Consider the following 14,510-nt stretch of genomic DNA (forward strand, 5'->3'; position numbering starts at 1 on the left):
TGGAGTTTGAAAAGTTAAACAATCATCGTCCACTGTTTAATGAAATTACCACATGATCCCTTATACTATGGTGTTCACTAGTTTTGTAACTATGCAAATTTGATGGCTCACCCATAAGCAAATGGATAGCTTCTTCATAATTATTTTCAGACGATAGATGTTCTTTGTGCATCCTCAGCTCCTCTAGTTCCATTGCCACTTCCTTCATTGTGGGTCTTTCCTCTCCCTTCATGCTTAGACATCTCTTTGCAAGGTTGGTGACTTGTTTTGGGTCAGCGAATGGTTCAAGGGTAGACCGGCTTTAAATCGGCCCCTTTAATCAGATTCAGAAAAAAGAAAAAAACAAAAACCTATACTAATACAGAGCGTATCGCGCTGTATTAATATTTTGAACCTTGTATGGGAGTTCGTGTTCCACTGTTTGAACTGATTAACACTGTTGACTAATATACATTCCATTTCTAAAACTATATATGCAACTAGGAACATCCAAGCCTATCATGTATATTATAGAAATAGCATGTGCACAGCCTTTAGCCTGAAAAATGTATTAGACGCGTTCAAAGCATTCATCACTTGATTTTGGATAATGAGATAATCGGTTCGGAACTTATCGGGGGAAGGAGGCCATAAAAACATTGATCAATAATGTTTTAAGAATGGATTTGTGCATTATATAGTCAGTTCATCAATGGGTCTTGTTCAAACTTTCAATGATGGCAATGAGGTCTAAACGTTGAGTGTTTGAGAAACAGCTTCTTGAGAAATGAAATCCGAAGCCACTTGGGTTCTGAGGTTTGGTCATTGGACAACTCATTGGACTGCCAGTGGCTTTGGATGGACTTCTCAATAAGCTGTATCTCAATCCGTCCACCTTAGACGCCATTGAGATTTAAGTTTTATGCAATATGATGATTCTTTCGTTGCTTTGGGCTTTGATGCCTTGTCTGTTAAAAGTTTTATGCCATGTAGGTGACCGCCACCGCCATCATCAAATTCTAAATTCTGATGTAGGAAACCCCTATTAGTAGGAGCTTCTTAAGGCTTTGTTCATTTGAAGTGCAATCAATCGGATGAGGTGGGTCGGGTTACTTGTCACTCCAAAACCTTAAGGACATAAAACTTAGGCATGGGCCTAGCCCAAGCTGAGGTTAAAGCAATCCAAGTCCAATTTAAGTTTAACACAACACAACTTAAGCCAAGTTCGGGCTTAATGGGCTTGGTTGGGCTAGGTAGGTTGATCAGGTTTAAAAGGATATATATATATATTTTTTTAAATTATTTTTGCACACCCACCTTTTTAATATTTTCTCCCTTTCTCTCCTTCTCTCCTTTCTTCCTCACATCACTGCTACAGTGAACATGGAAACAGATTCAGTTATGGGATAAGTACTTATTTATCTATCTTCGTCTTTGTCTAAAATATAATTATTTTAAGGTTATTATTGTCATTTCTGCAAATATAAGTACTTATAATAACTGATTCACCAAACACTGCAACACAAATAAGTAGGTCAAATAAATATAAGTGGTTTGAGAAATGACCTTCCAAATACTAATAAATACTTATGAAATAAGCACATTTTTGCCAAACATAACCTAAATGAAGCCGGATCCAATTGAACTTTGGCTATTGAAGCCCTCAACTCAAGCCCGACCTGAGTTTAGATCATAACCAATAACGAGAAGTTATAGTAAATCAAAGGAGAAATAGAAACACACAAAGAAGGCCGAATTTTCTAGCCTGAACAAATAATAAAGCAGCAGTTCTTATAGAAAACCAATACAATAGAGTCTTAGGGTATCATTCCATAACCTAAACAAGCAATAATATATGGCAACAAATCATATGAAAGATGATATACAATAGAGTTCTATTATCAGCTATCATAGACGTAACTTGAACAAACAATACAACAGAGCAAAGTTCTTATAAAACAAAGAAGATGACCATGAAATTCAAATGTAAAGCAATCATCTCCCATTATCTAATGATATTATAACACGATCCTTTAAGCTATCATATTCATCAGCTCTGCAACTATGTAAGTTTGATGACTCACTCAGCAAATACTCAACTTCTTCGTGGTTGTGTTCTATCCATGGATGTTTTCTGTATCTTCTCAATCCTTCCAACTCCATTGCTACTTCCTTCATTGTGGGTCTTTCCTCTCCCTTCAAGCTTAGACATCTTTTCGCAAGGTTAGTTACTTCTTTGAGTTGATCCTCGCTAGCTTCTTGTAGGACTCTGTCTTCCAAGATCTCCAAAGCATTTTCTTCTTTCATGGAAGTAATAAAATAGATAGCTAGGTTCTTCTCATTTTCTGGTCTGTTATATTCCAAAGCTTTTCTTCCAGTTAATAATTCCACAAGAACTATACCAAAGCTATAAACATCACTCTTCTCTGTTAATTGACTCGTTTGAAAATATTCTGGGTCCAAATACCCCAATGTTCCTTGTACTAATGTGGTAACTTGAGTCTGATCCAATGGAATTAATCGTGAAGCTCCAAAATCTGACACCTTTGCCATGTAATTATCATCCAAAAGTATGTTTGCAGATTTAACATCTCTGTGAATAATTGGAGGAGAGGCTGCAGAGTGCAAATAGGCTAGTGCTGTTGCAGCTTCTGAAGCTATCCTTAAACGATCTTCCCATGAAATTGAGGATTTGTGCCCCTCATCATGAATGTGATGGAATAAGGTGCCATTGTTTATGAATTCATATACTAACAATGGAACTTCGGATTCCAAGCAGCAACCCAACAACTTCACTACATTTTTATGGTTAATTTGAGAAAGAATAACTACCTCATTGATGAATTGCTCCACTTGATTTTCATCCATTATTCTGGACTTTTTGATGGCGACTGTCTTATTGTTGGGTAAAAAACCTTGGTATACAATGCCATAACCACCACGACCTAGAATTCTATTCTCATCATAATTGTTGGTTGCCTTTTGGAGTTCCTCTTCAGTAAATACCTTTGCAACTTCTGCATTTCCATCACGTGAAGAGAGCTGTTGCTTCAATAAAAGACCTCCATTTTGTTGAAAGAACATTTCTTTGCGTTTGCTCTGATTTCTCTTTTGAATTCCCCAGTATATCCAAGAGGCAATAAATAGTATGACCAAGATGCCAAAGCTAGTTCCTACATGGACATAAGAAATGTCATTCATGCCTATGAAAATATCCAGTTGGCTTGAAAATGAAACTTTATTCTTAGTACAAAAGTAGGAGAAAAAGGAATAGAAAACTTTACTCGTTTCTTAACCTTTTGAGCTTCTTCTTTTTACTTTTCTTTTTCTTTTTTTTCTTGGTTATGTTTTTTCTTATAAAAATATCCAGTTACCGGTCTTGATCTCCATCACATAGGTGACATTTGGTCCATCCATTCGATAGGTTTGTGGGGCACCCTCTGTGGAGTGCAGATGGGAGAAGAATGTATTCTCTCTCGAGCCCAGCCCAGATCTGCTGCTTGGGCCTTGGATGCCAGCCTGAGCATGCAAATGTTTCCAATATAGGACCCTTGCCAGTGTTCCTTTGTGCGTATGGAACGCTGACACTATCATTCTTGATAGCTTGAGTAGCTCACTTTGTGTCTAGCCCATCCGGAGCATGTTCTACTTCATGATTGGTTATATATTTAGGCTCAGTTTGGAAGGAGTACAAACACAAATTTATAGACTGCAAAATATTGTATTTTTATATATTTGTATTTGTACTCCTTCCAAACTGAGCCTTATATACAGCATGACGAGCAGATCCAATGTGTCCAAAGGAAGGGACATTTTGTCAATCAAAAGAGAAAGCAAAATAATAACAATAAGATAACAAATTTGAAAACGGAAAGCAAATCTCAAACAACTAAAATACTGCAAATATTATTGATATTATAGTAAGTCCCAATTGAAATGTATATCTCAATTTGAGGTAATTAAGTTAAGTTTTTGTTGCAGTTATGGGCAGTGTTTTACTGATTTTATATATTTCTCTTATCCTTTTACTTTTATATCCTGTTGACCCCGTATTGTTTATGTATCGATTACATTGAAGCTCCTATTGTTACAAGCAACTTAAAGCCGTTGTCTATTAAGTGATGACAAAACTGCCTTTTAACTCAGCTAAAATCTTAAAACAAACAAACTTTTTCTTTATTTTAGTTTTAAATTTTTTATTTTCTTTTTTCCAATTTAGAGCACAAAGTGTGCTTCTTATACAGAAACAGACGAATGAAAAAAATTAAAGGATTTTTACTCCTTAGAGTTGCTACATGCCTACAACCAACTCGTTTTACTCCGAGCTTCTTCAATGATTTTTACTTTTTATGGGTGTTCTGTAAGACTGTAACTGGATGAGAAATTCAAATTGGTGAAATTAGACCGGTTCACATCACGCCCTTTGACAGCTCGACTGAGAATGGGCCGAATTGATCCTTGGTAGTAGGTGATTCCCTTGTTGGATTTCAGTTGGCAAGAAAATGGATTGGATATCCTATTCAAATCCAATCCGTTTATATCATATTCAGATAATCAATGAGCACTAACAAACCTGGAAATTGAATATTCCCCTATTCAATCTGTTATGATTTGGTTTATGATATGCTTAGGGATGGCAATTTCTATCTTACCCAGTGGATACCCACCCCTACCTTCCCCAATGGGAAATGGGGCGGATTTTTCCCTTAAAAAAAGGATTTTTGGGTGGAGATGAGTTTTGGGATTTCACAACCTATATGGGTATGGATAGGGTACTCGTATTAGGTTAACCAACCATCCCCGATCTGCATATTATTGCAAAGCATATGAACTTATGCACTAAGTGTTGAATGTAATAATAACTTGAATTTTACACCTAGATAATTGATAGCTTATGTGTTCTTTATATGTTTAATCAAATAATTGAAAGTTTTGATGTTTGTTCATGATAATAGGAAATTAGATGTGGGTTCTAGATCCAACAACCTGCCATTAATCAGACCTATCTCACCCTTAAATGCGGAGAGAGTCTTGGGGAGGGATTTGCATTTTCATGTGTGGAGAAGATTTGAATTCTAAAAATCCAACCCACTATGGTTTTTGAAGAGGGTATGAATTGGGAGGTCTAAGGAGGCAAATTTGGTCTAGAATTTACAAAATCCTCCCCACACAATCTGAAGTTGCACATCTCATACATGGCGGGTCCCAGACTCACGATGAAATGTGTGGTGTCAAATCATGTTGGTAGGTGGTTGGAACGTATTTTGTTGGCAAAAGATCCCAACTCTAAAGGAATTGGGATCTCTTGTTGACAACAAAACATGTTCCAATACCCTACCAACATGATCCGGCACCACACATCTCTATAAGACTGATACCCAACATGTATAATTTGTTGGTAGGAAATAGGGACTTCAATTATGAAGATTTTTTGTTGGTTTCTTTAGACAGATATATCTTCAACTTGCATAACATTTTTTGCTACTTGTTTTTTTTTTCAAAGTTTATTTATGGGCATGGTCCATGGCCTCATTTTCTTTTTGTAGAAACTCTTCTGATAATCTTTTAAATTAAGATTCAAATTAAGTCAAAAATCAAATTCAATTAACATCTATTAATCTAAATGAATTGAATTCGAATAGGAGAAGTAATATATTCTTTGGATTCATATCGAGTTTTGATATATATCATCATTTCCTTACCGGATTGAATTCAAATATACCCTTATCCAAATTGGATTTGATCAATTTGCACCCTTACATTTTTCAGAGTACTAATAAAAAAGAATTAAAGGTCCATTTGACTCACAATCAAAATCAGAATCAAAATTAGAATGATCTATTCCCATAATCTATTTGTTTCAGACAGAAATAAGACTGAAAATTAGAATAAGCTGGAATGAGATTTCATTCCAAAGAGATGGGGTGGGAATGACCATTCCCTCAAATGGGGGAATGCTATTTCACCAGGAATGGTAATGAGATTCCGATTCAGCCCTCTATTCCCACAAACCAAGCAGGCCCTAAATGGAATCCTCTAAACTTGTAGGGGAGAAATTTACAATTCTCCACTTACAATAAACAATTGGAGAAGATTTGATTCTTCATTAATACAAGGCTTAGTCTAGATTTTATTACCTAAGGCAATTTGCATCACCGAAGATCGCTTATTTTGAAGGGTAGTGCAACCAGTTCCATTTTTTGTTCCGTCTCCCTCCCAACCTGGTGGGCAGGAGCAGGTATAACTCCCAGGCATATTAGTGCAAATCGCTAAAGGAGCCTTGCACTCATTCTTAGCTTCATCGGCGCATTCATTTACATCTGCAACCCGTCCAATTAATTGTAATATATTGAATAATGAAAATCAAATTTCTACGCCTTTTGTACTCAGAGTGAGTGAGGAGGAAGAAGATTAATGCATACCTTGGCATCCGTCATCCAGATAAGGATTGCCGTGATAGCCAGGAGAACATTTGCAGAGATATCCGAGGCCATTGGGAGAGTTGAAGCATTCGCTGTTATTCCGGCAAGCATAAGAGGGGTCGCTTCTCGAAACATTTTCACACGTATACTTCTCTATTGCCCAGTCGAGGACGACTGGAACCAATGCTGAGTTTCTATTGGAGAAATTCATATAGCCAAAGAGATCGGACACCGAGAAGTTATACCAGCTGTAGTCAACAACGAAACAATAGCTGCATGGATTGAAACCCAAGACATTACTGTGGTTATCGAAGCTATCGAGGTTCAGCCACAACCTTTTGAACCCCTTTGGGATGAAAGTCTTGCAGCATCCCATGCCAGTACAGTTCCCACCGAAACCGGTAAGGCTCTGTGGGTCGGAGCAAGTCATGGAGCATCCGCTGGTGAATTCGCGGCCCGCAGAGCCGTTGATATAGGCATAGGCATCAGTGTCGCAACCGATCGCCGTGAATCTATTCTTGGTGTCGGAGAACGTGAAGGGTCTATCTGCTACGTTGAGGTCGGGTAGTGACCCATCTGAATACCCTGATTTATTGTAGCAAACATAGCCCAAAGGGTTTAGGATGCGCAGATCGCCTAGTACCGATATTTCTAAAACTTCCCATTTATCGTACAGTAGTTTGGGACGGTCGGAAGTTCTGTCGCAGTGTAAGTTAAATCCTTCTCTGTAACAGCTTGGGTTGTCGTCCAAGCCGAACGGGTAGGGAACGGTGACGTCTCCACATCTGTCTTGGCAACAGGGCTTTGCTGTCGGCAGGGTTGATGACATCGCCGTCGCCGGCCACCAAAAAAGGAGCTGAAGCAGTAGCACAATCATAGCCATTTGTACTGAACCTCTCTGCTTTTGTTTCATGGGATATACTGATCGTTCATTACTTCATTTATTTACATGGTACATCATTCATTTGCAGGCTGGATCCAGGGCTTTACTGCTTTTGACTTAATTTGCTCCTATCGTGTTTGAATGAAAGCGTCTGACGTCCATTAAAAAATTAAATTTTGAGATAAATAGACTGTACTCCCCTCGGAGATAAACAGCAGTCAATCCACGGTCAGGATTAACGTGAGCTAAGATTTAAGATTTCTACAGGTGAACTGAACAGTTAAAACCCAAATGTTAATCACTAAACTCAACGTGTAAAATGCAGTTTGAGTTTATCGGACGTCAGCATCAACGTCAGTGTCCGACACATGATAGGTGGAGTGCAGGAGTTTCTGCTTACGACACGCTAGTACTTGAATAAAAAACAAAACACGTGTTCACGTTTAATTGGGTAGGGCCGGGGGCTCGCAGGAACTGCTTTGGTTTGTTTTGTCAAAGAATATAACATTTGGAGTGTTGCTATTGGAACTTGGAGGGTTTAAATTTTAGGGGAAATTCCACTGCAAGTTTTTTTTTTTCTTGATATCTTTAGTCCATCCACCAACCCAACGCAGAAGTCTCCGCTAGCAGCAGTACTCTAAGGCTGCTAGATCACGATGGTCAAAAAGTAAAACTTATTTTTCAGATTAGCAGCACTCTACAGTCTAGATCATTAATCATTTCAGTTTCGCAGGTAAGACCCTAAGGTTGCGTTTGGTTTGAAGGAAAAAGTAGAAAAAATAAGAAAAAGGTAGAAAACCTTGACAAATCATGTAGAGAAAATGAAATTGCACTCTGGTGTACGTAGTTTTGCGGGTGCGGGTATAAACCGTACAATGTGTTTTCCTACTTAAAATGAAAATAAATTTAGCATTTTTATAAAAATGGGATGCACTCAAAATAAAAATAAATATAAAATAAGTTGGTTCCAGCGTTATATTTGAAGACACTGTAAATTATTAGTGCAAAATCTTGTTTACATCCTTCTATTTCAACAAATCTACATTCATGTCGTAGCAAAGGCAGCAGTGTAACAAATGGACGCTATTATTCGATCCATTAACCCAGAACATCAATAAAACTAATATTCCAGTTTTTGGGCGACAATAATGTATTGGTGAAAAGACTTAAACCTCCCCTAATGTTTCTCCTAACCTTCCTAATTTTCAATTTTGAATGGACTTAAACCTTCCATATGTGAGATGATTTCACTAGACAAAATGACAAATAATACACCTCTCTTAATTATTTTTAATATTCCGTTTGACTTGACGTCATATGTATCTTATAATTTTTTCAAAAACCCACATTTTCCCTTTAAAAAACTTAAAAAAAAAAAAAAGAATAAGAAACCTGAAAGCCAGTGCTTGCCTTGGGTAGGGTTTGAGGTGGTCAGTGGCAGTGGCAAAAAGATCAAAGGAACCAGGGATAATGAAGCCTGAACTCAACCCTCCAAATTTGAATTGATAACATCATTAAAGAGAGGAGTTTTAAAAAACATTCATTTAATTCATGTTTGATTTGTGTTTGTATATATTTGAAGATATTGGACCTGCTCCCAACTAAACAGTTCCAACTCATATTGAAGTAGTGATGTAATGGGTTAGTTAAGCTTGTATTACTACAATAATTAAAGATACTATTAATATAATAGAGAAGATTGCCTCAGTTGCACAAGATTTCGATCTTACATACACATGTTATTCTTACTAGCAGGGAAGTCCCTACTTTGCAGCGGTGAAATAGAAAAATGACATTTGGAGATGCAATAATAAATTAGATTACATTTTTGTTAAACAAAATAACTATAACTGTATTACTATAAATAATAAATAAGTATAATAACCCCAATTTGGTTTAGGCTTGTCAACGGGTTAGGTCTAGGTAGAATCAGTCTTAAACCAATTATTTAATTATGATAAAATCATAGACCTAATTATATTCAAATAATAAATTAAAATAATACTAAATTAATTTTATGTTAATAAGTTATCTTATTTATTATCTATCAAATTTACTATTTCAAACATAAAACATGATAAAAATTGCAAGAAAGTTAAAAAAGTTATATATTTCTATAAAATAATCGGTTCCAGATCTGAATTAGTTTTGGACAGGTAAGAACAAAAACAAACCTAATTATTAATTGAAACAAAATCATGAAACTATAACCATTATAATCATGTCCAATCAATTTAGCTCCATTGGATAGACCCAACCCATTGGTCTAGCCCTAGTTTTTCTTATATAAATTAATTTTGATATAATAATTTATTGAATTGAATAAAAAAAATAAATGAGTAAATAAAAGTTTATTGGGATGTGACTAGTATAGGCTATCTTGAATCAGACCTAATCTATTGACAGCCCTAAATAAAAGTTTATTGGGCTCAAGGGGAGAGAATATTTTGTTAGTAAATTATTTCTAAATAAATAAATAAAGGTTTATTAAAATCATTATCTCAATGTCAAATCTCATTTTATTTTATTGATTTATAAATAATTTATTTACATTTATTAAATAAATAAATGATTAGATGAAACAAAAGTTAAGATAGAAAATAGAAGAGAAAGAATTAGGCGAGAGAAAAAAGGGATGACATTTTATTTTATAAGATGACATAATCATAAATAATTATATATGTCACTCCTATAATTTTCGAATGCTATATAATTACATATTATAATAATTAAAGATACTAATAATATATTAGAGAGGATTGTCTTAGTTGCACAAGATCTCAATCTTACATACATATGTTATTCTTATGCGGACCTCACAGCCCCATCTCACCATGTATTGTAAACATCTCATGAATAATAATATAAAAGGAGAGATGTTTTCAATACACAGTGTGATGCGACTATGAGGTCCATGAGAGGTGTGCTATGTGATTATCTGATTCAGATTCATGAACTCTACCACTATTAATGTTCTCTGTTTGACTACGCCAAGTTTGTGAGTGTTTATTTGATGTTTACAATACACGGTGTGATGCGACTATGAGGTCCATGATAGGTGTGCTATGTGAGTAGCAGATTCAGATTCATGAATTCTACCACTATTAATGTTCTCTGTTTGACTACGCCAAGTTTGTGAGTGTTTATTTGATGTTTACAATACACGGTGGGTGTGATGCAACTATGAGGTCCATGATAGGTGTGCTATGTGAGTAGCAGATTCAGATTCATGAACTCTACCACTATTAATGTTCTCTGTTTGACTAAGCCAAGTTTGTGAGTGTTTATTTGAAAAATAAGAGTTTTAAAATAAGTGGTTATTTTAATAAGTGCTTAGTGTTTTGTGAAAAAGAACTTATTTTAAATAGAGATAATATTATCAGGCTCCATTTGGTTTGTGGGAATAAAAGTTTGGAATGGAATCAGAATGGGTTATTCCGATTCCAATTATTTGGTTGGGTGGAATTGTAACCACCAACAGAAGATTAGTAATATACTCTTAGATTGATTCCAATTCAAACCTGGTTAATTGACATCTGATTCTTATCTTCTATCAATGGACCAGATATTGGTTCAATCAAATCCAATCCAATATAAATGCATCACAGATGAATCAGATTAAATCCAATCTAATAATTACTTTGCTGGACGGCTGGACCATTAAGTCTAGACAGGTTCAATTAATTCAATATGTCTAATTATTGATTCATCCAATTTGTCCAAATTAATTTTTAATTAGATGGAATTCAACCCAAAACGGGTCCACTGACACCCATACATTCTCTTTCCAGTATGGTATTAAGGCTGTGTAGACCATATCAGTCCACATCTGAATAGACTTTTCTCAAGTATATAAAAAAATAAAATAATAAGAATTGGTAAACTTAATTATATCCATTTTATTAATTAGAATCTCTAGCTGAATATTGTATGTATCCTGAAACATAATTCTAAATATCAAATCAAGAAACTATGTTTTTAGTTTCAGTTTTGAAAATAGAAAATAGTAACATTAACAATTAGAAAGCTGAAGAAGTGAAAGTTATTGGGTAAACCATATTTTTTTAGTACTGACGGTACCAACTAGCTATCTGATAAAATCTCTATCTGGTTGTAGAGTGGCTTATTTCTGTTGCAAAAAGAAGCAATAAACACTTTATTTAGTTCTAAAAACATATTTGAATGACACATTTTTATATACGTATCCTTTTCTCTAGAAAGTAGAAAAATGAACTTTCAAAAGCGAAGCCATGACCCATGATTTTATCTATCGGGATGCCGATGTAGTAAATTTAGATGCACAAGATTGGAAAAGCTAACCATTTAGATTTTCTCTTGAGAAAAAAAAATACAGTTTTTTAAAAAAGAAATATGTAAACCAGTTTTCTCAAAACTAAGAAACTATCCTGCACAAACCACTCCCTCCCCCTTACCAGTTACAGGTAAATTTTAAAGGAAACGGTGATGCTGCAGAAATGGTCAAGGTCAGAATCAAGAATTAATTACAAATGAAATGTTATTTTCTTTGAAAGAATCAAATGATACAAAAGTCAAGACGAAGAATAAACTAATAATACAGGTCTATCAAGCCTGCTCTATTAATGAGATACCCATATCGACCAGACGTTCTAAGACACCAAACCAACGCTATCATCACTCATCAGGAACGATGATGGCTTTGGTTATGCTGATGATTCAACTCATTTTGTTGCGGCCAGCAATGGCGTCAATCCCAAGCTGCTAAGGTTTGTATTGTGCCCACCCAAGTCGAACACCTTTCGGAGATGAAGGATTAGTGAAATGATAGAAATGAAAGGATAATGTACTAATTCTCTGGGCTAGCTAGCCTAGCTTCCAACTTCTTTTCTCTTGTACCACAAGAAGACTACAGAAGTACCATATTTCATTCTCCCCCTTCATCCTTCCATCCTCACCTTACAATGAATAATCAGTCCAAATTTCTTAAATAAAATTTACTAAGGGTCCATTTGGTTTAAAGGAATAGGGGTTTGGAGTCAGAATTGGACCATCCATTTGGTTGGATGAAATTGGAATCTCATTTTCATTCTGGTGGAAAGACATTTTTCGAGGGAATGGTCATTCCCCTTCCCTTCCTTTGGGAATGAGAATCCCATTCCAGCCAATTCCAATTCCTTTATGTACCGAACAGGTGGGGGGATAGACCATTCCAATTTTGATTTCAATTCCATCTGCTAACCAAATGGACCTTCCTGTTCAATTTTGAGCAAGAATGAAGAAGAATGGATAACATAAAAGTATTTGGCTACAAAACTCTTGCCATGAGCCTCCGTCCTATTAGAATGACAAAATGAGTGCATGGCACAAAAATTAAAATTACTCACAACATGAAAAATAATCATGCCAAATGTCTCTCAGTAGACATTGACTGCTAGCCATCTATCAGTTGGAATAGATCTAGATTGGTAGTTTATAACTGTTGGAATAGATCTTCTTTGAAAATTGAAAATGAGAAACATGGGGGACAAATATATGATGTTTTATTGTATAATTGTAATCAAAATATTCAAAATTTATTGTCATTCTTGACACAAAAGGAACTCCCCCTTTAGAAAAACGTATTTGATTCATAGTAACATTTTCTCATTCTACCTATCTTTATTTATCCTAGAGTTTTATTATTGGAAGGATTGAACAAAAATAAAAGTTGAACCAAAAATGGTCATAGGAAATTATTGTTATCCGATGGAGAAAAACAAAAAAAAAAACCTCTCTCCAAATGTTCTTTCTTTGGCTACTATAATGTTTTATCAATTATGAATTTTCTCAAATGCATGTAGGTATTGGCTCGGGCATCTTGTTTCTACTTATTGGTGCCTCTTGGATTTATTGGGGATTCCAGAAAAGACGACTTCATAAACTTCGAGAAAATTTTTTTCGACAGAATGGAGGTATGTTGTTAAAGCAACAACTCTCTTCACGCGATGCTTCTATGGAAACTGCTAAAATCTTTACTGCAGAAGAGCTTGAGAAGGCAACTAATAACTATGATGTGAACCGTATCCTTGGTCGGGGAGGGTATGGTACAGTTTATAAAGGAATTTTACCAGATAATAGATTAGTTGCCATTAAGAAATCGAAAATTATTGATGAAAGTCAAATTGAGCAATTCATCAATGAGGTGATTATTCTCTCTCAAGTTAACCATAGAAACGTGGTGAAGCTCTTGGGTTGTTGCCTAGAGACTGAAGTTCCTTTGTTAGTGTATGAATTTGTTGCAAATGGAACTTTGTTCCAACACATCCACAATGAGGAGGGGAGTAAATCATCACTTTCATGGGAAAAGCGTTTAACTATAGCTGCACAAACTGCATCAGCGCTTGCCTACTTGCACTCTGCTGCCTCTCCACCAATTATTCATAGAGATATTAAGTCTACTAATATACTCTTGGATGATAATTACATGGCGAAAGTCTCAGACTTTGGAGCTTCAAGGTTGGTTCCTTTAAACCAAACTCAATTTACAACATTAGTACAAGGGACTATGGGATACTTAGACCCAGAATATTTTCATACAAGTCAATTGACAGAGAAGAGTGATGTTTATAGCTTTGGTGTAGTTCTTGTGGAGCTATTAACCGGAAGGCAGGCACTATCCTTTGATAGACCTGAACAAGAGAGAAATTTGGCTATCCATTTTGTTACTCTAATGAAAGAGGACAAAGTTGATGAGATTTTGGAGGATAGAGTGGTGAATGAATGCAGTAGAGATCAACTTAGGGAAGTAACCATGCTTGCCAAAAGATGTTTAAAACTGAACGGGGAGGAAAGACCTACAATGAAGGAAGTGGCAATAGAGTTAGAGGGTTTGAGGAGGTCTGATAAGCATCCATGGGTAGAACATAATTCTGAAGAGGTAGAGAATTTACTTGGTGGAACTTCAGATTTTCATAGCTCTAACACTATTGGGTTTGACAGTTTAAAGAATAATGTGGTATTACCACTGGATGGTGGGCGATGATATTTCAACTTCAAAGCCCATCTTACTAGTTCAATTCCTCTAAAGAATTATTTCTCTCCATTATGTGTGTTTCCTTATGTAATAAAAGGTATGTTTCTACCTACCAGTTGTCATTGAGGATGCACATTTACTCGTTTTGGCTTGCATTTTAGTTTCTTGTTCATTCATAGTTCTCATAACACTATTGCTTATATTCATGCTGCTTTGTCTTCTGATTTTTTCTTTC

General features: G+C 35.6%; 1 protein-coding gene and 1 pseudogene across 2 annotated transcripts; one reads left to right on the forward strand and one right to left on the reverse strand.

Annotated features, from left to right (window-relative positions):
* Nucleotides 1-1,735: 1,735 nt before the first annotated feature.
* On the reverse strand, nucleotides 1,736-7,402 carry LOC148845088 (putative wall-associated receptor kinase-like 16). 2 transcript variants are annotated; one of them, XM_088953755.1, is made up of 3 exons: nucleotides 6,402-7,402; nucleotides 6,117-6,299; nucleotides 1,736-3,152 (listed from the first exon to the last, which is right to left on the reverse strand). In XM_088953755.1, the coding sequence occupies exons 1-3, from the start codon at nucleotides 7,312-7,314 to the stop codon at nucleotides 1,975-1,977; spliced, it is 2,274 nt and encodes a 757-aa protein (XP_088809881.1). In that variant the 5' UTR covers nucleotides 7,315-7,402; the 3' UTR covers nucleotides 1,736-1,974. The 2 variants fall into 2 exon arrangements, with proteins under 2 accessions (XP_088809881.1, XP_088809882.1); XM_088953756.1 differs by lacking the exon at nucleotides 6,117-6,299.
* A 5,691-nt stretch (nucleotides 7,403-13,093) lies between these two features.
* On the forward strand, nucleotides 13,094-14,284 carry LOC148845089 (wall-associated receptor kinase 3 pseudogene; annotated as a pseudogene).
* The last annotated feature ends 226 nt before the right edge of the window (nucleotides 14,285-14,510 follow it).

Source organism: Nelumbo lutea, chromosome 7 (genome assembly GCF_056320005.1).
Source record: "Nelumbo lutea isolate HS-2025 chromosome 7, American lotus-T2T, whole genome shotgun sequence".
Taxonomy (NCBI): domain Eukaryota; kingdom Viridiplantae; phylum Streptophyta; class Magnoliopsida; order Proteales; family Nelumbonaceae; genus Nelumbo; species Nelumbo lutea.

Excerpts from the sequence above, each read along its gene's own strand:
- LOC148845088 (XM_088953755.1), bottom strand. The coding sequence starts at position 7,314 with ATGAAACAAAAGCAGAGAGGTTCAGTACAAATGGCTATGATTGTGCTA. Across the intron at positions 6,300-6,401 it reads TCTGGATGACGGATGCCAAG|ATGTAAATGAATGCGCCGAT; the intron begins GTATGCATTAAT and ends GACGGGTTGCAG. Across the intron at positions 3,153-6,116 it reads GGTGATGCAAATTGCCTTAG|GAACTAGCTTTGGCATCTTG; the intron begins GTAATAAAATCT and ends ATGTCCATGTAG.